The sequence below is a fragment of the Linepithema humile genome, chromosome 3, assembly GCF_040581485.1.
Source record: "Linepithema humile isolate Giens D197 chromosome 3, Lhum_UNIL_v1.0, whole genome shotgun sequence".
NCBI classification, from domain to species: domain Eukaryota; kingdom Metazoa; phylum Arthropoda; class Insecta; order Hymenoptera; family Formicidae; genus Linepithema; species Linepithema humile.
In genome coordinates this window covers 25,557,093-25,579,768 of record NC_090130.1, presented here as the reverse complement: position 1 = coordinate 25,579,768, position 22,676 = coordinate 25,557,093, and the positions used below count along the sequence as shown (strand labels likewise).

The window sequence follows — 22,676 nt, the reverse complement described above, 5'->3', positions numbered from 1 at the left end:
AAGTGGTCAGAATTGTGCGCAAAACTAATATTTTTCACCCAAATAACAAGAGATATAAATAGAGAAAAAATATATGTAAGATATAAATAAAATATTAGTAGAAAGAAGAAACTCTGTCTTTATTCTTTGCTCATTAATGATTAACGTTTAATAGCGTCGTGGACATCTTACCGGCTGACAGACATCTGGTTGGTCGTCAGAGTGCCAGTTTTGTCGGAGCAGATGACAGACGTGCAGCCCAGAGTCTCTACGGACGGCAGGGATCGCACAATGGCGTTCTTCTTGGCCATACGCCTGGTGCCCAGGGCCAAGCAAGTCGTAATTACAGCGGGCAAACCCTCAGGAATAGCGGCTACGGCAAGAGCGACGGCAATCTTGAAGTAGTAGATGGCACCCTTGATCCAGGATCCGCCATGAGCCGGATCGTTGAAGTGGCCGATGTTGATGGCCCATACGGCGACGCAAATCACAGAGATAACCTTCGACAGCTGTTCACCGAACTCGTCCAATTTCTGCTGCAACGGCGTCTTGATTTCCTCGGTCTCCGACATCTCAGTACGGATTTTACCGATGGCCGTGTTCAAGCCGGTTCCAATAACGACACCGCGGGCCTTTCCAGCAGCGACGTTGGTACCAGAGAACAAGATGTTCTTCTTATCCTAAAGAAACAATTGACGAAAAACTTATTAGCAAATATTTTCAAGAGTTCGCAGTAACACAATTGAAATACAATCGTGATGAGGAAATAAAACGTTTTTTTTATGTGAAAATTGATACAAGAGCTACATCATGTTATTTACTGCAAAATAGTTCGCTTTCATATTATATCTGAAAACATTTTTTAATAAAATTTTATCATGTGCGGTGTTTATTTCAAATAAAAACTTCGATTTTAATTACGCCGCTGACGTCCGACAGGGATTGTAGAAAAAAAAAAAGAAGCGGAAACCAATGTTTGTACAGCCGGTTTGTTTTTGCACCCACCTGATTGACAGCGCGTGGGTCGGGCACCGGGTCGGTGTGCTTGATGACAGACACTGATTCGCCAGTCAGGATAGACTGGTCGATCCTGAGGGTGGTCGAGAAAATCTTGGAGAGACGGATGTCGGCTGGGATCTTGTCGCCGACCGACACCTCCACGATGTCGCCGGGTACGATCTCCTTGGCCCGGATCCTCTGCACGCCAGATTTGTCCGATCGCACGACTTTACCCATCTCGGGCTCGTACTCCTTGAGCGCCTCGATCGCGGACTCGGCATTTCGTTCCTGCCAGACGCCGACCACGGCGTTGGCGATAAGGATGAGCAGGATGACGAAGGGTTCGACGAAGGCCGTGAACGCATCCTCGTGCTCTTCAAATAAGGCTAATACCTGGACGAACGGCGGACGGTTAAATTAGCAACGCTTGCGTAAAGAAAGTAGGAGAGAAATGAGCGGAAACTTTAATATGTCAAGCCTGCGTCTTTTAGCTCTGCGAGCTATTGAAAAATCCTACAACTTCTTAGGCATTTACGTCATAGTCTTTACATAAATAACAGTTGGCTCTATAAAAAATTAATTTCAAGAATCAACGAGGAAAACACGCAACTTCGTCATCGCAGAGATATATTTTATAAAATGCGACGGAAGATGTACGTTGAAAAATTAAGGATTATTCCGTAAAGCTACTACGACGCTAAGAACTTGACATTTTCAGAAGTTATCGTACTTAACTAATTACATGTTTCATTTCTACAATTTGTAATGCAAGCTCCATAGTAAATGTTACACATTTCTTTTATGCGCTAAGAGAAAATCAGATCACCGCGGCTACTTGAAATCAATATGCTATTTTTTCACCTCTCGTGGAAAGTATATTTAGCCTCATTTACCCTTGAACCCCCGTAAACATATAATTACGGTGCTTTTAGCGAAGCGATATGCAGCGGAAAATTCGACAAGGGAAGATCATTCCGAAATCCCAGACACGTAATTCTTCGCATTTTCGAAAGATTATTGAACGTGATGCATCGTAAAATATATCATATTTATTTATCAATCCTAATTATGAATGATAATCACGATCATATATTCAAATTATTAAATAATTTTCTATTTCTTTTGGCAAATGTCTTCGAAGTAATGAAACATTTATTAAATTATTTATTTATTTTTTTTTATATTAGTAATTTTATCGCATAAAAGATATCTATTTTTTACCAATATTCTATCGCGACTTGTACTTACAAAAGAAATTATAGCAGCTAATAGAAGAATCTTAACTAGAAGGTCATCGAACTGTTCCAAGACGAGTTGCCAGATGGATTTTCCTGTAAGCGAAAAATAAATAAAATGTTATTGACAATATTGCGCACATTGCGTAAAAAGTAGGAAAGTTCAGAGGAAACATGGTTTTATTATTATTTTATAACAATATTCTTTACCGTAATAATATTTAAAATGTATTTCTATGGACGACAATATTGGCGACGTTTTATTTCGTGATTTGAGAAGTCTTGCGACAAATTGGCATCTTTTCTTAAAAAAGGTATATTAAGGCAGGTATCTAAAACAGCAGTAAAGAAAATGTACATTCTAAAGTTCTAACCTACCAAATATTATAACATTATAAGACATTTTTACGTCTTAGAATTTTATATCAGTTGGCAAGCCTAGAACTTTATTGATGCATTGAAACCTTATATTTTAAACGAAAAAAATTATTTAGAATTCTAGAATATAAAATTTCAATGCATTATTGTAAAATTTTTTTATATTTGTAATTCTTAAAGCTAAATTCTGCACGCGTAGCGCGCACAATGTTATGTTCTAGTTAAATAAAATGCAAAATTATCATTATATTCCACATATCTATTTTTTTTCAAATAATAGAAAAATAATATAGCTATACAGTTTAGTATCTAAATATTTTAATCGTACAAACATCGATATTAATTCTCAACTACACAAAAGAAGCGGATCCACTAATTGTAGTGCATAACAATATCAATATGGAATGCGGTTGCTAACAATACATTGTTACGTATTCATGTTAACGTAACAATACGTTCGCAAATAATACATATTGACACAATTTCATACAAGCAAAAAAAAAAGCATTTTTACATTAAAATAAAAAAAAATAAAAAATAAAATTAATGCAACAAACAAATTATAGAAAGAATTTTTATCGTGTATTTTTTTAGAATTTTTGTATATTTTGTGAATTTAACGTTCATTGCTGTAAGCGCCGCATTTAAATAAAGAACAATTTTATCTTTACGCGCGGCATTAAATGACCGTTCATCTTCATGTCCAATTCACTAAAGTAATTGAGAAATTAAATTAACTGCATTTACGATATGACATCAGTGACGACATTCCCATAGATTTTAATCTCAAGCACCATGTGCTTCGTGACGTAGATACAATAGTTAATTCGGTATTGAAGAAAGGATTTATAGTAAGCAGAGATCTTCATTTAGACGCGTTGAACGTCAGCGAGCGCATTGGAAGAAAATAATGTATGTGTCAGGAAAGAATGATCAGTAGTCAGGGGCAAGCCCTGGGCGTCCTTGATGACTAGCGCCTTTTGCCTGCACGCGATTGACGTCACATCATTGCTACACGGATGACGATTTCATGAATTGTAATTTATAGCAGCGGCGAAAGAGACAAGCGAAAATCTGATTGCCCGGCAATTGCGGAAATCGAGAATTTCTCTCTCCATTTCTTCTCTGCTTTACGACTTCTTCGCGTTTTCTTCGTTCGTGGAGTTACATTTCTTTTTCTTAATTACAATATTTATTAGCTTGCAAATGTAGAAATTGTTGCAAAATTCAAAGAACGATAATGGTAGATAACCCTAATTAGCAAAACTAAACTGAATAAATGAATAAATGAGATGTATGTAAGAGACAAAAAATGATTTAAAAACATAATTAACAAGTTAAACATATCGAACAATTTGATAATAAGCAGAAACATCTGTTATTTTACATTGAAAATCCTTCACTGGATTAATATAACACAAGCATAATATAAAAACTTGAATTATGCAAGAATTATTGGATATTATACTAGCAACAATATCATTGATTTCAATTGAGACACAAACATTTACATCAATATTGCCGCATTAATTCAAAATATTGAAATAATATTATTATTTTATATTTTAATTAAAATTTTAATTAGAATAGTGAATATTTAATTTAACAATATCAATAAAATTGAAATCGTATTAAAAATACTTAAAACAATTAAACAATTGTTAACGTTGCGTAAATAAGTGAACATGCAAAATCATTAGTCTCATTATTTTTTAAATTAATTCTGATTAATTAATTCGCGAATTGTTATAAAGTCTACGTAATATTAATATAATTCATTAAGATTATTTCTCCGGTTTTAATTTAATTGTGCAATTTTTGTTCGTAACGTTAAGTGTCGTATAATTTCGTATGATATTTTGTTACGTAAATTGCACGCAATGTCGCAGTACACCGCGTCTTGGAAATTAATACCGTGATATGACGTACTGCATCATGCGTACTGGTACACATTTCACCTCCGTTCATCCCTCCCCCCACCCCCCCCTCTCTCTCTCTCTCTCTCTCTCTATCTCTCCTTATTCTCTCACACACTTCATTACCGGATTGAGTGTGACAATAGTGTGTGACAATAGACGTTGTCAATCGGTCGATAGAGTGCACACATGCATGCATCCACCTGTGAGATGAACAGAGCGTGATTAGAGGTGGTTGCGCGTTTGTAACCGGTCGCGCGATTAATTTATGACGGAAATCTTAATGATATACTCGACCTTGATCACTCCTCCTCCAACGCCTTTCGCGCTGTGCTATGTATATAAAATGCAAAAATAACGAATTACGCAATATTTTTGACCAATCGCACCTTCGCTAATACTTCGTTGTCAAGAAAGAAGATGGCTCTATCGCGAACAAATCTCCTTTTTTCTTTTGCCACTTCGCATGAATTTTGCTCACATCTAAAAACTCGCAAAAGAAAAAGATACGGTTCGGCAGAAATATTCTATATGTCCGATGGTCGAATCCCATTTTTCAGAAAGCAATCTTTTGAATAATGTTAATTGCAGCGGGGTCAAGAGATCGTTGACTTCGGATGAACGCAATTCGATCGTTATTACGAAGGGGAGAGAATCTATAGCTTCATCCGCTGATGATGAAGAAAATTACGTTTGTTCCAGTTTCGCGAAAAAATCATATTATAGAACTTTAATTTGCAGTATTAAGAGAAGTAGATGAAAAATTCACGTTGGATATTATTGCGTTCAAGCGATATTAATTCAGTGACGCCATAGCGTATCTTATCCATTTATCTCAGATAAAGGTGAAAATATTTATTGTCGAAAAAAAGGCTGATTCACCGATCGTCAAAATAAATAACTAATTAATGCGTCTTAATAACGCACAATGGAGTCACTTCAATTTTCATGTAATTATCAAGTTAGGCGATGCGAACTGGTTGTATAATACGCTGTATAATATAAATGCGAATATTATAGTAATTATACGTTCAACAAGTTTGTAATCGATTCAACAACGTTAACTCTCAGATTGCGTAAACTCTGATGCAATATAAATTAATTTTTTCCCACTATACAAAATATAAATATTAACAGATTTAAATAATTAGAAATTTAATATTTGACTTTAATGGTACACGCAATGTTGCGTACGCATTGTACATGCAGTGCAATTTAATGTACATTAAAAGAAAATGTACCGTGAGCTTCCCCTTTCGGAATGTAAAGATTAAAAATGTATTTCAAAAAAATTAACCAAACCAAATACGAAGAATCTATTACTCAAAAAAGAGATCATTCACGAATTCGTATCGTTGCTCGATTTTTTTTTTTGTTCCAGCTACAAGGTAGTTCCACGTCACGAGCAATAATAACGCCGAGCGAATGGCGAGAGCCGTAACTACAGCGGGTCGATCCATCGCCGAAGGTCGGCGGCGGAAAGATAGCGCGCGGGCCTCCGCGCGGGTCGAGTGCACCGAGTGCAATGCCGATGCAATTACGGCCGAGTCGAAGGCGACGTACGGCGCTACACAGTGGCGTCTTTGAATATGGACAAATGGGACAAGTGGCACCTGAATCTTAGATAACCCATCCATCGTGAACAATGCTAGAAGTGTCACACTTAGTTATTTCTGTCAGATCATAATGTCACACGCAAAAATTTGGAACAAATATATTCCTTGCCGTTATCCGTTCGTTTAATCACTTTAGAACTGATTAAAGACTTTTGGTAAGAAAAGAAAAAAAAGTTAGAAATAAATATTTAACGAAGAAATGAAGAGGTAAATTGAAAATGCGACTTGAAAGATCTGCACTCGGAATTATTGAGTGTGAAAAGTGTTGAAAATAAAAAATTTTGATATACTTAACTTTTTTATACTTTTTGTACTCTATATTTTTAATTAAAAAAAGTTAATAAGTTCTTTCTGTGAATTCGCTTTTTACTTTCTCATTCTGTTTGGTTAGTGCTATGGAATTCCTAATTAATTTCGTTATCAGGGGCCTTTGAAGCTACGAAGATAATTCTGACGCTCTTGCCTTCCTGCGAGCAGTAGATCAGATCGACACTTACATGAGCACATTCACTAGTGCACACATCGCAGCGCGTGCAACGCTAATTCACGGAGCTTATGTGGCTCCAGGAACAGGCAGACTTGGCCTACTTTGATAGCAAGCGCGTTCACATGGCGTCTAATCTCCGCACTCCCCCGCGAACGATTGACGTTCGACGTCGAGAATTTCGGATATTTCGGAATTTACACAAAGCTCTGTGTACGTATCGATAGTTCAATACACATACAAAAGTGAGTTGTATGTAAACAAAATTTCTCGATTTATATGACTTCGTATTATTATTAATTCGTATGCCAATTTGTCGCAAGACCTTACCTGCTCTCTACGCTATGACACGAAGACGATAGTCGTCGGTACTCACCCTCCTCAGCTGGCAATTCTGCAACACAAAAGAGAACAAAAACATTAAAACATGTTCACTTCGAGTGATGAAATAAAAGAAAATATATGTTCGTGAAACTAATAAATAAACGTAATATTGATCGAGCTGTTGACGTTTGTTAAAAGACATTTTTACTCACAGGTTTTTTTTTTAAATTAATTAATTTAACAAACGCCTTTTTAAAACAACCTTATAATTGGTATTGCATGTAAATAAGTATCTAAAAAATATTTTGAAAAATTTGTTGGGGCGTTTAAAGCTGAACGATAATTGCTTTACAAATACGCGTATGTGGAGAAGTATTTATGCATTTCTGAAGTGCTCTGAAGGATCCGCTTTAAGATGTCCTACTTCAAATTACACAGAGATGCCGAGAACTCGAGAATCCCATAATTTTCATGACGCGGGCAAATTGGAGGAAACCGCGAAAACGAATCTAGCGTGCGAAATGGGTGTATTCTGGCTAAGCGAAACGTGCAGTTGACAGTCGGTGAAGCGTTAAATCTTCGGAAGATTTATAGTGGACAGTATGAATCGCTGTAATACGAGAGGGATCGGAGTCTTATGGAAATTTCATATTACTGAATTTTGGTTACAACTTTGCACACATTAATACGAGTCCTTTCAATATCAATATGAAAATACAATATCGAATTTCGCGAGTTATTTTCAAAACGTAAAATCATAAATTACATGCACGTTAAATTTTGTCAAATGCATTTCAGAAAATATATATTATGTAAATATTGAGAAATATTGAGAAACTTTTATCTTATAAAAAGATTGTAGTACTATAAAGTTTCAAATAATATCATATACCTAAATATAATACTAAAATCAATCGTTGTAACGACAATTCGAAAGGTCAGACGTGTATTTTTGCTTTAAACTGGAAAATCTTGGATCTGGTTTCACGAGGTCGATTACTCTCTCGAGCGTTCATTAATGCCTCGAAATTGGGTGTGTAGATACGCGTGTAGGACGTTGCTGTATTTCTGGAGTTCTAATAGAACCACCGCATAAATATTTACGCATCGAGAAAACTCACAATCTCTCGTAAGATGAGCTTTACGTTGCCTAAGAAAACACGATGAAAACACGATCGAGTGTTGTTATCGTACGTATATCAAGGTGTGACAGGGTCAACGTATCCCTTATCAGCTTCGAATTTCTCAATGCAGAGTAAATAAACTTTACTCTTTAACATCAAACATCATTTATTTCCACAACAATTCTTATATTTTGAATTGCATATTCTCTATTATATTAAATATAAATATTTTAGTATTTATAATCGCGGATTGTAATTCTATCCTGGCGTAGCGCCAGGATGAAAAGCAAATGTGACAATTAACGTTTTGTTAAAGGATTGAGGACGGACGTCGGAGAATATCATTCGCCGTGGAAAAGCACCTGTCTATCGACGCGAGCGACCCGTTCGTGATACATGTGGTGACACGTGAAGAAAAACAGAGACACGTGGGAGTCATTGATTCGTATACTGGATCCGCATAGATTTTCCTTCAATGGCCGTCGCGCGATTGACGTGTTCAACAGAGAGGACACGTCGCGCTTCCCGTGAAACGCACATCGAACCACCACATCTGAAAGGCTGCGTGTAATTCTCCAAGTTGCACAAAGGCAGGCGTGAAAGCGTTTGTCGCGCGAATAATACCGTCAATTTCACATCGATTTGCACGCCGCCGCAAACTCGTTAATTCGCGCCCAAGCGTTACAGTTAAGAGCGGTATCGAGATTTGTAATTGGTACATTGCAATTAGTATTCAGAGCTGATATTAATGTATACCTGTATAAAAAATAGTATTAATAACATATTCGATATCAGAGAAGAAAATCTACGCCTGTGTACAGTGGCATTGTTATCATTAATTGACGACGTTAATTTTAATCCTTTATACGACTCGCAAGTTGAAACTTTTCCGACATTGTAATTTTCTGTTGGAAATGCATGTCGGGAGGGATTATATTTCCTTACGTTACACATATTGCAAACACGCTTATGCATAATTCTTGTTTTCTCCTTGCATTATGTATTATATGTATTATTTAAGTATGTTAATTTCCTTATTAAAAGATTACAAACTCTTATTTTAAAATACATCATAAAATTAATAACAAAAGATATTCAACTACAAAATGTTCAAATTATCAATTGTAACAAAATTAATTGCGACATCTTTTACTCCGATGAAGAATAAATCGTCTTTCTTATGCAATGCACCTTAACACAAAGCTATTTTAGTGCCACGACATTATCAATGTTACAACGTCGAAATTTCCATATAGAATAGTCTTTCAGTTATCGCCTGTGTAAGATCAAAGGTAACGAGAGACTAATGCAATGAATATTCAATATTGTAAGAAAGGTGTATCGATGCCCGATAGCGCCGGAGCATCGTAAGCACTGCCTAGGTGTCATGCGAGTGGCATCGATCGCGCTTTTACGCACACTACAAATACGAGAGTTAGTTTACGGGAGGCGGCATCACGCCGGGACGGAAGCAAATGCGGCACGTCGGGCACGATCGAGGACAGGCGGGAAAAAGTGTGGAAAAAGCTGAGAGTTTTCCCGCGCCGTGCGAGAGCGTCACGGCTACGAATTTATCACGCGACAGCGAACGGCCGCACAAAGCCGATAGATACGTGCGACAAACAAATCCGTCTCCGGTCGTGCATTGAACGACACGCGCCACTGGCTCTGTGTGTGCCACGTGCTCTAATTTTAGCCCGCGAACTTACGCGTCCGGCCGGGTTACGAGATGGCAAATAAGTTCCGGGTTCCCGAGTTTCGGCGAACTTGAAAATTTCGACAATAGCCTGCCGGGACAAACACGCGTGATTTAGCGCGGCAATGAACGATATTTATACGAAATGTAATGTGAATATTACACCGCTTTGTTTCCAGCGGAATATATCTGCGCAATTCTATACATTTTAATACTTTTTACGCGAATCTCGTACAACGTTAAATTCTGAAATTCCAAATAAAAACGAATGAACGATGTGGCGGCGTCAAGATTTATACGTGAATTCGACGTTAGTCAGCACGCTCTATTTTAACCAAAAATACTACGAATTATTACGGTCGTGAACAAGTATGAGAAGGAACAAGCGCGCGTTTACGTTCTCTTCTACTGAATACTATTCGAGGGACTAAAGAAAATATACATGTAAGAAGAAATGCGAGAGGGAAATGTCAAGAGGGATGGAGGTAAAAGACGGAAAAATGTGACTTGCACTTTGCGGCTGGAAATAACAATAAATAAATAATGCTGTCGTAAAAATGTGTAAGTTCCTTTCTCCTTCCACTCGCCTCATCTGTTAACCTTATGACAACATGACGTTTTGGAACTTAATATCAGGAATAATGCAGTTGATAAATGTAAGTTCAACACGGATGGAAGATAAATTTCGCGATATGTGCCCGATGCATTTCCACGCTTAAGGCCATCCGCAAAAACTAATCTACAACCGCGCCTGCGATAGACAAAAACGTCAGCAGCGCGAATAGATGAGCGAGTGATATTAACACATATATGTATCGAGCGCTTATTTGTATATCACACAGCAGTACTCGAGTGTAGAGAAGATAAAACAATATTGTTTGAGTATACTCGATCGACCACTTATGTTACGCGAAAAAAATTCTCGATTGCTTTTCACTCAGATATTTTTAATCGCAACATATCGCGAAATTCACTTCACAATACTTTCAAAATTCTGAATATAAATAAAAAAAAAGTTCAATATATTGAAATCAAGTAAATCGTATTTAATTATTCTATTTCATTATTTTAGTATCATAAAATTTATGATGTATAATTCTTCTTAAAAAATCAGTGTTATGTACTTATGAAAATAGAAATGTATTTAAAATGATATGCATATAGTATTATGTAAATGAGCTAGGATAGGTCCTTAATATTAAAAAAAAAGCAAACTTCTTGAGTTTCGCATAATTATTTCTGATTCGTACAGCTGCCGTTTCAGAAGCAAAACTTCGAAGATAAATGTGTACGTACTTTGAAATCGACGTATGAAATCTACTAATTAAAATCAAAACGCTATCCATATTCTAAATAATAAAAAATATATTTTTTCTATCTCAAAAATGTTTAAAACATTTTTCTTCCGTTTCAAAAGTTATACAAATAAGTTAAAAAAATCAGGCTTAAAACCATTTTAAAACGAACATAATGATAAATGTTTTTACTGGATTCAGTGTTTAACTTTGTATTTTTGAAAGACTAAACTATATGCGATGTTAGAAATATAAGAATAGCAATTTCCTAATATCGATTAGAAATATAAGAATGGCAATTTCCTAATATCGATTAGAAATATAAGAATGACAATTTCCTAATATCGATTAGTCACATTACTTGGCTCAACGAGACTGCAGTAAACTTTGTTGGCGCTTATGCGAGTTTCCGCTGGAAGTTCTCGTCGGAGCCTCGTTACCGAAGACGCGTCTACACATATCCTTGGCCGAACGTAATTGTACATTCATCCATTCGCGTCTATTTGCAACGATTCTGCAACTTTTCTTTCTGACAGTTATGCTTGCAAGATAAGCTGTGCGTATATCTTTATGCATTTTCCTTCGCAAGCTGTACAAGGATTTATTTATACAGCTGCGAATCAAAAACACGTTGTATTCTATATTAAGCTTTTTAGCTTTTTTATAAAACTCTCACAATTTTCTGCATTGCTTCAAAATCATCGCGTCATATATTTTAAAATTAAAATCCGATTAAACATCCATTTAAAATTATATTTTAATAAAAATTCGTTATTTTAACCAACGTTACACATTGAATTATTTCCACGATGCGACAACATTTACTTCTTCATAAAAATTATTTATTTTAATCCAAATAAAATTCTACGCTTTAATCAACGTAACGTAATGACATCATTTCGCGACACGGCTTTCAGAAATTTGGCATTCCGGCAGTTTTAAGGTTTAAAGGTTAATTAGCCGTATTCTATAATTGAATCACGAGTTCAAGGAAGTCCCATTACGACTTTCCTTGCGCTCCAATAACAATGCGTATCACGCGACGCGGAAAATCGCTATCGAGAGCGAATGACGTAAGGAAGAAAGTGCGGGGTCGAGGAATATTAGCGGATTTAACGTTCAAATTGAAAAGAAACCGAACACCGATCGAATAAATTAATTAAATGGATAATCGCGTGAAGCGATATCGAAGCGGAATACAATGCGCCCAAGCGCGCTAAATATCACGGCATGCTGCCGACTTTGAAGAGCGACCTTAAAATGAATTAACCTCACTCAAGCCGCGTCAACTCTTAATGCAATTTCACCACACATGTGCGATTTATTAAGCGATTTATTAAGCGCCGAGCGATTTTTGCAGCCGCCTGCTTGTTGCTGCTATTTACGTAGCTCGAGTAACGCACGCGATTCATTATGCGATCTAAAATTGACTCTTAAGCCGAATTATGTCATTTCATCTTTTATAGCTTTCGATGAAACTTTAATATATTCGCGCAATAATATGAATTGCGAATTGCTAGAGTCACGATTTGAATTAAAATCTTATGTAATAGCTTATGTAATAATTCACATTAAAAAAAAATTATATTTTGAAAATGAGACCAGAGAGAAAAAATTATTCAAAATTGTGCTCGCAATAACTTGAAAAAATGTGGTGTTATTTTGTATATTCGCGTCACAGAACACTTTGATTTTTGCATGCGGTCGCATGATTGTGCGAAACAAAAGAAGGCGCCAGTGAAAACGTCTCCTCACAGTCGACGCATTAATAATAAATCGGCCAACGACGTTTGCTCTGACGTGGTTGCTTACGCTGAAAGTTGTCCACGTCAGGTGTCTCTCGTGCGCGATTCGCAGAACGCGATGCGTCGTAACACAGAGCCCGAAAGATATTGAGAAATACAATTAACGCGGTGTAAAAGCGAGTGCATGCTGGATATTTTTGTCGCCAATCGAATCATAGCTAAATAGGATATAGCTTCTGAGCGCCGAGTTTTTATTTTAGTCTGACCACAGCGCACTATTTACTACTCTAGTTTTTTTCACTATTTATTATCGTAATAGGCTGCTACGATCACCTATATTACAAAATTTTTTAAATTTTTATAAAGCTTTAATCTGAAAATTTTAATCTAAACAATTTTCATCTAAAGTTTTAATCTAAAAAAATCTTAATCCGAGAAGTTTTTGAAAAAGTTTATTTCAAAAGTATATAAAATTATTAATTAAACTGTATTTATTTGTTTATCTCCTTTTTACTTTATTATTATAATAGCTTTTCTTTTTAGAAACCTCTTTGCAAAAAAATTCTTTACCTATCTTGTATTCATTAAAACTTTTCTTTTAATAAAGCCTCGATACTGAGAAACTTATTGCTGTTCAGTTTGCCAAAACATAGCAACATTTTCAAATATATAGGTATCTGTGTGCGAACTTTTAATTACTTTTCTGCAATTGTTTCAATTTCTCCTTTTAGTTAGCACACACGTTATTGCAGAATCAGTGATTAATCCTTGACCTAAAAAGATAAAAAACCGCATGCTGCGAACAAACTCTTTCGTCACAGATCTCAACGTCATTGCGAGCGTTCTCACGAAATTTAAATCCATTAGATACGTGTGAACAAAATATTTGCGTATGAGACAAATTTAAGTTGAAAAATTATCAATCGCGAGTATTTAGTTCATCATGTTATAATAAAAGACACTTTGATCTTTACAAATCGATGCAATGATTAAACTTCTTAATGTTTACACAAATAATTGGTATGTTTAACTTATTGATCCCTGATAATTGATTGTCCACTAGCCATCAGTTTCTATAATAATAATATTTCCATTGCAATATCAGTTTAGTGTTATCGGAATAATCTAATCACTTCACATTTATATTTAAAGTAAATTAATCTACCAATTGCTCAATATCTATATTTTGACGAATGCGCGCTTCGGTGTCTACGTGATTAACTGAAAATCGTGCTTTGAATACTAAGGATGGAAAATCGACAGTAAGCAGTCGAGACACGAAAGTTGAAAGTAACGAGTTAAAAATTTGCACACGTAGCAACTTACGTTAAGTCCACTTTAGACTATTTATAATTTTCAATAGAATCCTATTTATAATTTTATGTGCATTTTGCGATTTATGCATTTTATTTATAATTTACAAAACAATAATAAAAAAATGTTTGAATCACAATACATCACTAATATATATTTTGAATATTAACTAAACTAGAGTTTTAGAAGTCAGATCTTAAGATACGCACACAATTAATGTGAATCGAAAATTTTTGCTCGTCGATTCACCTTTGACATTTCTTACAGGATGCGTACGACTGCATAGCGGTCGAGTTCTTGGTCTCAAGAAACTGGAAAGCTTCCCGAGTCCGCTGATGTAATGCAAATTTATGTGGGCGACGACATTTTATCGCCGTACCGTGCGGTCTACCGCGCGATTATTCGTCGAGAAATTCTCCTCGGCCATATCTTGATAAAAGTGTTAGAGAAATCGCTGTGATACCGCCTAGAATTTGTTTACCTTTGAACGCGGCAAACAGAAGCGTCGCGATATACGTACATTCAGCGATAACGGCACGCCGAATTATCGCTTATCTTCCCGCATATCGACGCGGGCGCCGTTTGTGCTTTTCGAAATACAAGTCGCCATCCGATACGAATTATTGACGTCATCGTTTCGAATCTTAGATGTTCATCGCTCTGTAATCGCGTGTCTGGTATTTATGTAGATAATAATTACTTTTGTGCCAATATTCCATTTCAAATTCAAATGTAGATTCTTCTTGTGGCAAAATAAATTCAGCCTGACGTGTATTCAATCGATAACTGCACTTTAACATATAAGCAAAAATAAACCGACGATTAGAATCTTGAGATAACGTGCTCTATCAATTTAATGACTTCATAAACGTATGTATTTATACTACTAATACAACTACGCTTCTAAAGATAAAATTTTCCATAAAAATATGTAATTAAAAAAAAAGGGAAAAAAAAGATAAGCAATCAAAAAGCATAAAATTTAACTGCTGTTTAAAGAATAGCAAACTTACTCATAATTCTAATAATTCATAAATTTAAGTCTATTTACACTAAAATTATCTTGAAATGGTAATTAGTTCCGTCATATAAGCGCTTTTGATAGACAACTTGATAACAATTATATCCTTAATTTCCACGAGGGATTCCTTTCCTTATCTGCTATTATATTTAATTTTTCTACGCTTAGAATTTACTAAAAAAATTCCATCAAAAACTCATTAAAAACATATTAATTTTTTTACTCTCCGTAAATATAAAAATATTAATTAAGTATACCCACAAATATAATAAATAATTTATTGTTTCGACATGTATTACGATAATATTATGTAATGCCGGAAAATTCTGAGTGCTAAGAATGATTTATCGGAAAATAGGAGAGGCAGCGTCTATAAATATAGCATTCACAATTTAGATGGCGAATCTGTTACGCAACAATACTCGTTTTTCATAATGTCTACGAGGCTTACTTACGTTTATTATACTTATCCGATGAAAATCAACAAAGTTCTTCATAGAAAATAGTACTATATCGAGACAGATATCCTAACTCGTTTCGCGTGACGTCAATGTAAACACATGCTCAATTATGTTCTTCGATTGATTTCTAATTTTATCTTGCAAATGAAAGGAAAATAAGCGACTTAAAAGCCTTGTAACTTTTTAATTCCAAAAGTTATGCTGAAATTTAAGAGATTTCTTGCCTGATTCGCGCAACAATTATGCTAATTTAATATAATATATAATAATCGACAACAAGAAGACGTTTGTTTGATAAAAAAAATTATCTGACGCTTGGATTTTTTAAATTCTCTACTTTATGCGTACAAAATTGACATTTCGAAATCCCGAATTAGGGAGGAGGCCAACTTTGCTCGCGAATCGAGTTTGTCCTAGATGAGATTACGTTTTTTTTTTTTTTGTTCTTGACGCAATTAATGCCGACCATCCAGGCGATTGAATGCAGTCTGCCAGATGCAAAACGTGCTCGGCCACGTGCAATTGAATTATACTATCCATCAAACTTGTAACAGAGGTACGGTCGCATTACCGGATCGATTGGAACCTCAAAGTATTACGCGTTGCGTGTATCGCTCTCGGGTTTCTCTCGTCCAGCGAATCTCCGAGACTTGAAGAGCGTGTATTTAACATTCGGCGTGTTTATAAATTAATATGATTAACTTTACGCATAAAGATGCAATAAAGTTTTAATTTTTTTTTCTTGCAATATCAATGTTACACAAAACATTTTGTGATGATTATTGTGCAATCGTATTAAAGGGATCGATTGATCACGCCCGTAAAACTTTATAGCGTCGTTTGCTAGAATTGAGCAATAGAATAACAATTACGTTAATTTGGCGCCATTTTCATTATGACCAACATAAGGAAGAACTTAAATCCACCAGAAAGAGAACGTAAACTTTACTGTCGGTTGATAACGAAGGCCGTTTGACCAGTTAAGCATTAATTACCACTACTATGTATGAAAACGTTAGCCGCAATAAGTAATCATCGCCGTTTAATTCTAGTGATTTCTCCGTAATAAGAACGTATACTCACGCGAAGATGAAATTATAGCCTATCCTGTGAGGATACACTATATGCGCATGCTATCTCGGAACTGTTTTCCATCAACTATCAACAACTATCGCATTGTGAGCCTGAGCTTTAACGCTCCACACATTGGAATGTAAAAATCGAGATATCGATTTTATTTTGTGTTACAAACAAACTTTAAAAAAGCTAAAAAAAGCTAAAAAATGTAACTTTTTAATTTTATGTGAACTTCAACAGGAGTTGATTGAACTTCGAGTTCTTGAAAGTTTATAGTTCGTAATGTAAATTTTTCATTCGAAGCAAATGCTCGCTAAAACACTTAAAGTTAAAAAAGTTGCGACAAATCGCATTCCTGGTCACATTTTAAGTGAGAAAATTCATAGCGGAAAAGAGTGATTCTGTGATTCTGGAACACTCTATGTTATTTAAAACAATTGTACCGCGCGATAAGGTGGGCGCGTGACGAAGGAGCGCGTCAAAATAGCGGCGGAACACGCCAGATAACGTCTAACTATAAGATTCGACTTCGACGACGGACTTGTTGCTCGCTGTATTTTATTTTCGTAAACGAAAGACGATACTTCGCCGCGCACTAGCCTATTTTGTAGCTCCATAATCCCCGTGTAATGTTTATCGCGAATATACATGCGAATAGCTTCAAAAATTCCGGAATAGTCCATATGACGCAAGCATAATAACGCACTTTTGCAATAATGAACGCAAATTAGTATACTTGTTACATAAAAAATATTGACAAATTTTATTCATCCATCGATGAAAATCTTATTTTTCAATAATTCCTTTAATAAAAAATGTTTTAAAATAATTTTCTTCGATTATTTCCAAAAATTCGGTTTTTCTAAACAAGCCAGAAAATATTAAAGTGAGAAAAATTTTGTTTGCTAACGAAATATTTCGAGGACAACGGAAGAAATTTGATCGAATAATCTAATTGAATTGCTCATTTCATCCATATTAAAATTAATTAAAATCACTGAATAATATTCAGCTTTGTTTTCTTTTACTTTGTTCATTCCTTTATTTTTATTTTCTTTTTCTGTTTCATTGTAGACACAGTTCATTCGATAGTAATTTTTAAAAATATCAAGATCCAGAAATATTAACAGCGTGTCATTTTTAGTTCGCTTCGTTCCACGTATTAATATATGCTCTTTCAATTGCATTCTTGCAATCAGGTTTTGCCGGAGAGACTTCTTTTTCTCTTTTGCATAAAAATCTTTGCAGAACGGATAAACATATCACGTAAGATATTCATAAGTCATGCCGATTATTTACCGGATTCTTTCGAGACTCGATTCCTGAGAAGGAACGTCCGGTATTTTATTTCAACGGGCGCTAACTAGCGGCCGTTACGCAAAAATAAACTGTTCGAGACACGTGCGCACTGCTTCTCTTCGAACCGTGTGATTGCCGGATAGGATTAACTTCACAGCCGTTAAAGTCGATAAAAGTTGCCATGTTAAACAAAAAAAAAAAAACATAACGTGCATCGCCATTTCGTTGAACTATTTAATTCGAGCGTAGTAGTATTTCCTACTTTAATCCTGACTTTTAAATCGAGCAGTATTTGATCAAATACTCTATAATGAATACAATTAAAAAACAAAGTTAAAGAACTGTAACATAATTGGAACATAATTGTAATTCGTGATTTATACTGTAATGCACGAAAAAAAAGAGTATAAAACTTCGTTCTAATTATTGAAATAGAGATTTTACATAGACAAAATGATATATTTTTGAATTTTGTAAAATCGGTAAAATTCTTACTGTATTATTTTAATTTCAAATTATATAACGTGTTTTTGCAAAAAGGAAGAAAGAATAAAAGTGTTATTAAATATTGAATATATTCTGCGTTTCATAATTGCCAAATTTTACGCTTGCATAATTATTATTGCATATTCAATTTTGCAAATATTATCAATGTAAGGTTTTAATTGTTATTCCAATTGTAATGTTAGAATAAAGTAAAAATTGAATTGATATCACAGGATTAAAAGTACAAATACAAATTTCTTTATCGCAATATATTTGTCACGGGCTATTGACGTGTTCGTTAATCTCGAGCACTATTATCGAGTTAAGTTCCGACTATTTCGAAGAATTATTATTATAAATCTCAAGTGTGATTAAATCTTGACGTCAGCGCAATTCGGTTTTCCGAAACATATATACGCGATTCAATCGAACGGTTTGTCGGCGACGGAAACTGGAATGTCGATAATTTAAACGTCCCTGATTACATTATTGTAACCAACGATAGATACACGTCATAAGCAGTTCGAAATGAAGCCATGTATGGGAAGTGGCAAAACCGCATTCAGGTGGTTAAATCAATCTCGCGAAATGCAGAATATAGATGAGTCTGTCATTGAAGTTTCGATGGAACAAAGCTTTAGATATTATTTATGATATAATGAGCTAAATTTGTTTATAATATTTTATATAAATTAACATAATTCATAAAACAATTACGAAATACATATAATATTTAAATTAGAAGTATTAAATTAATTTGTAAAACAAAATCAAGCAGTAAAGGAAATCTTGCATTTTTTTAAATTTTTATTATGAATAATATTCTCTCATTTACTTTCTTTCTACGGATAATAATACACTTTTTACTATTACGGATACACTCTTCTCATTTCAAACGCCCACATAAATGAAGCATATTAAGACTTCAAACATATAGCTCTTAAAAGGTGAAATGTAGAAAACGGTACTACATTCGCAACCAAACGATAGATACATATGTAGTCATCATTGAGAGAAGACTACGGACTTCGAACACGTGTACGAGGAAGTAACTGGCGGTGGTAATCCGTGCAATGGTGGGGACGAGCACACACGCGTGGCTACACGGCGACGTAGTAGCCTGATAAAGTCGCTTTTACCGCGCTCCTCGACCCCAGTAGCGAGTAAACGCGCGATATTTCCGCGACTGCCGCGATATCGCTTTCGAGTACGTGTGCTACGCGTAACGTGTAGATATCTACGTAAAAGGTATCCGGCGACTATTAAAATGTCTTTTATAATTTTTCTAAACGAAGAATCAATCTAGAATCGAATTCATTGAGAGTCAAAAATTAAATTCGACCGATAATTAATTACGGAAACTTTGCATTTTTAATTTTAACTACGTTTTAACAGAATATTGCTCTAAAAATTAGTTATTGAATAACCATGAAAATACAGTAGATCATTTGAGATATAATGGAAGAAAACTCGACTTGAAATTTAATCTTCGACCGGCGATAATCCAAGCATAGGCCTCGCGCGATCATTCGTATTGCATGTCAATGAGTTTTATAAACAACAAGAATATGAGATTTGTTTTACTCCTCTAAATTTGTTTTGTAAATCAATTTACATCAAATGCCACGAGCGCTTCATAAATATTTTATAAATTAATTTGTATGATATTAAGAGAACTTGCGCGCGCCTTTTCGACACAAACAGATCCTTCAGTTGTGACATAAGATATATAAATAAATCCACGAGTCTATTAGAAACGCCCAAATTAAAGTGTGTAAAAGATTACTTACCGTTGAGACCATACTTCTCCTGGTTCCTCTTGACTTGATCCGGAGACAGTCCTTTTTCAGAATCGACACCGAAGTAATTTACCACCTCTTCCACGGTTTTAGAATGGCCGTCCTCCATGGTTACTGCTTCGTTGATACTTCACCAATGTTATCCGCTCAGTGATTGTATACGTTCATTCACACTAACAATTTCTGAAACCAGATAAAAAATGATTCGTTAAAAAAGATATTTTACATTTTTGCTAGCACTGAATAAAGCAGAAAATTAAATAAATCAATCAAGTTTGCCAGAGAAACTAACATCCTAAACGCTGCATTCAGTGCATGGTATATATTGAAGGTTGCTTGAGGATGTTGATCTACAATTTTGTAAATCGACCAAACTGTTTCAGTATTTTAAGTCAGATAAAAGAGACCAGAAAAGAAATTTTATCCGTAAAGAATATCTATAGAGAAATTCTCCTATGATTTCTAACTATTTATGTATATATACACCTTTTATATATCTATCAGTAATGACTTATTTGCAATTTTTGTTATATTGTGACAAGATCTGAAAGTCAAACATACAAATGTAAGCAGTTATATATCAATGACCAAAGTTAATTCCGTATTTTAGAACTATACTGTTGTATTAAATAAATATTTATATCATCAATTATATCACATTATTTATGTCATAAATTATCTGGTTAGCCTTCAAATATTATGTTACATATATATATATGAATATTAAAAGGTTTAACTATTTTTATTAAAATTTACTATAAATGTTTATATTCTCTTATGATAAAATATTTATTCCCACACTTCACAGAAATAAGTAAAATACAAGATACAGAAATAAGATACGTTAGATAAGATAAAGCAAGACAATTTTTTTGTCTAAATTTATTTTTCAACCTTAGTCCTTAGCAGCCCTTATTATCTCCTAGATTATATTCCAGCCTCAATATAGTTAGGTAAAAGATAGTATAATTCAGAACAATTTGATGTAAAATTATACAACGGAAAATCTTGCACGTGTCTTAACGGAAAATTAATGCAAAACTTCACTATTGGAGAATCCATTAGGCGCTCGCCACGTAAATGTGTAATTGGCGCGAGACACTACCGTGTCTCTTGATATCGGCAGCGAACGCGAAAGAAGCGAGAGAGAGAAAAAGAAAAAGATAAAGTAAACTTCAACTACCAAAGGTGTTGTCGCGGCGCAGGGGACTGTCCCGCGGTGTTCCGCCTCCGTGCGAAATTACGAAACGCAACGGTGGTTCCGCGTGATGAGCCGACGGCGATGAGGACGACGGAAGAAGCGCGGCGCGCACTCCACCGCGATTCAGACGCACTGTTCGAAGCGCGACGTGTCCGCGCGACATGCACTCACGAATCCGCTGCGGGATATCCTCGCTACGGGATTCTCGCGGCTCGCGTTGTTAGCACACGAAGCGAGGGAGTTGCGTCGCGTTGACGTGCGACGGGCACGGCTGTCGTCGATGACGACGTGTCCACGGAGAGCGAGAGAGATGGAGATCGAGAGACTGAGAGGAAAAGAAAAAGATGGGGGGGAAGGAGAGAAAAAACGAGGAGAGTGAGACAGAGGGAGAAAGAGAGACAGAGAAAGAGAGAAAATTACGTTACGGCCGCCGAATATTTAGGTTAGCCGTGCAGCGGTAGCGACGATGATGATGACGGCGGTGGCGGCGGTGGCTCGCGTGCTTATCCGTGCGACAGAGTACACAATCAATCACGTCTTACGAGTATGCGTTTCCGCCTCGACTCCCTCGTGACGTACGAACGTAAGGAGCGGATTGAGCCGAAGCGAGAGTTCCTACTGCGAGTCACACGAGCGAATTATCACGAGGCGCGGATGCACGGGACGCACGTCATTTTCCTGACAATGTAACCAACACGACTACTGCTAACCTGACCTCCGCTTCCGCGAGACTGGCATGGTGATTCGGGCGAATCATCGCGCAAACGTCAGCGCCGCCTGGCGACACGCGGCGACGACAGCGACTGCGCCGTCGCGCACCGCGATGAATTGTATTTTTCTAAAGAATTTATGGTTGTGGCGATTTGATCGGCGATCGATCATGCGCTAAAAATCTTTGCGATAATTTTCGCGACACCTCGAGGAAGGGACATTCGCAGAGCGGCGCGCCGTTCCGGTGCATCCGAGTAACGGCATCGTTGCGCCGACACGCGTCGCGGCGCGTCTCGCGGACAGCGAGCATGTGGAGCAACGCCATTGGTCGAGCGGAGCGTGACGTGTACGGCTATTTTCGGGCTTCTGCTAGGCTATTTCCTTGGCGCGTATTTTAAGACTCCCGGCGGAACCGTCGACGGATCGCGCGGCGTGTTGTCCTTACGTAACCGCGACACGTCGCGATAATAAGTCGCCGCGACTGTTCAGAGTGTTGACCGAAGCCAGTTCGATACT

General features: G+C 36.1%; 1 protein-coding gene across 5 annotated transcripts in view; it reads right to left on the bottom strand.

The window, feature by feature from the left end:
- Positions 1–22,676, bottom strand: part of SERCA (ATPase sarcoplasmic/endoplasmic reticulum Ca2+ transporting SERCA) — a 44,041-nt gene that overhangs the window by 14,644 nt on the left and 6,721 nt on the right. For 4 of the 5 annotated variants that reach the window (XM_067351180.1, XM_012371973.2, XM_012372002.2 and 1 more), the window contains exons 2-6: positions 20,240–20,431; positions 6,984–7,001; positions 2,227–2,309; positions 985–1,371; positions 172–659 (exon numbers count right to left, since the gene is read on the bottom strand). In XM_067351180.1, the coding sequence (XP_067207281.1) occupies positions 172–659; positions 985–1,371; positions 2,227–2,309; positions 6,984–7,001; positions 20,240–20,357 (1,094 nt within the window). In that variant the 5' untranslated portion in view covers positions 20,358–20,431. Of the gene's footprint in view, positions 1–171; positions 660–984; positions 1,372–2,226; positions 2,310–6,983; positions 7,002–20,239; positions 20,432–21,431; positions 22,145–22,676 lie in introns of those variants that run through there. The other variant, XM_012371992.2, reaches the window with a different exon arrangement.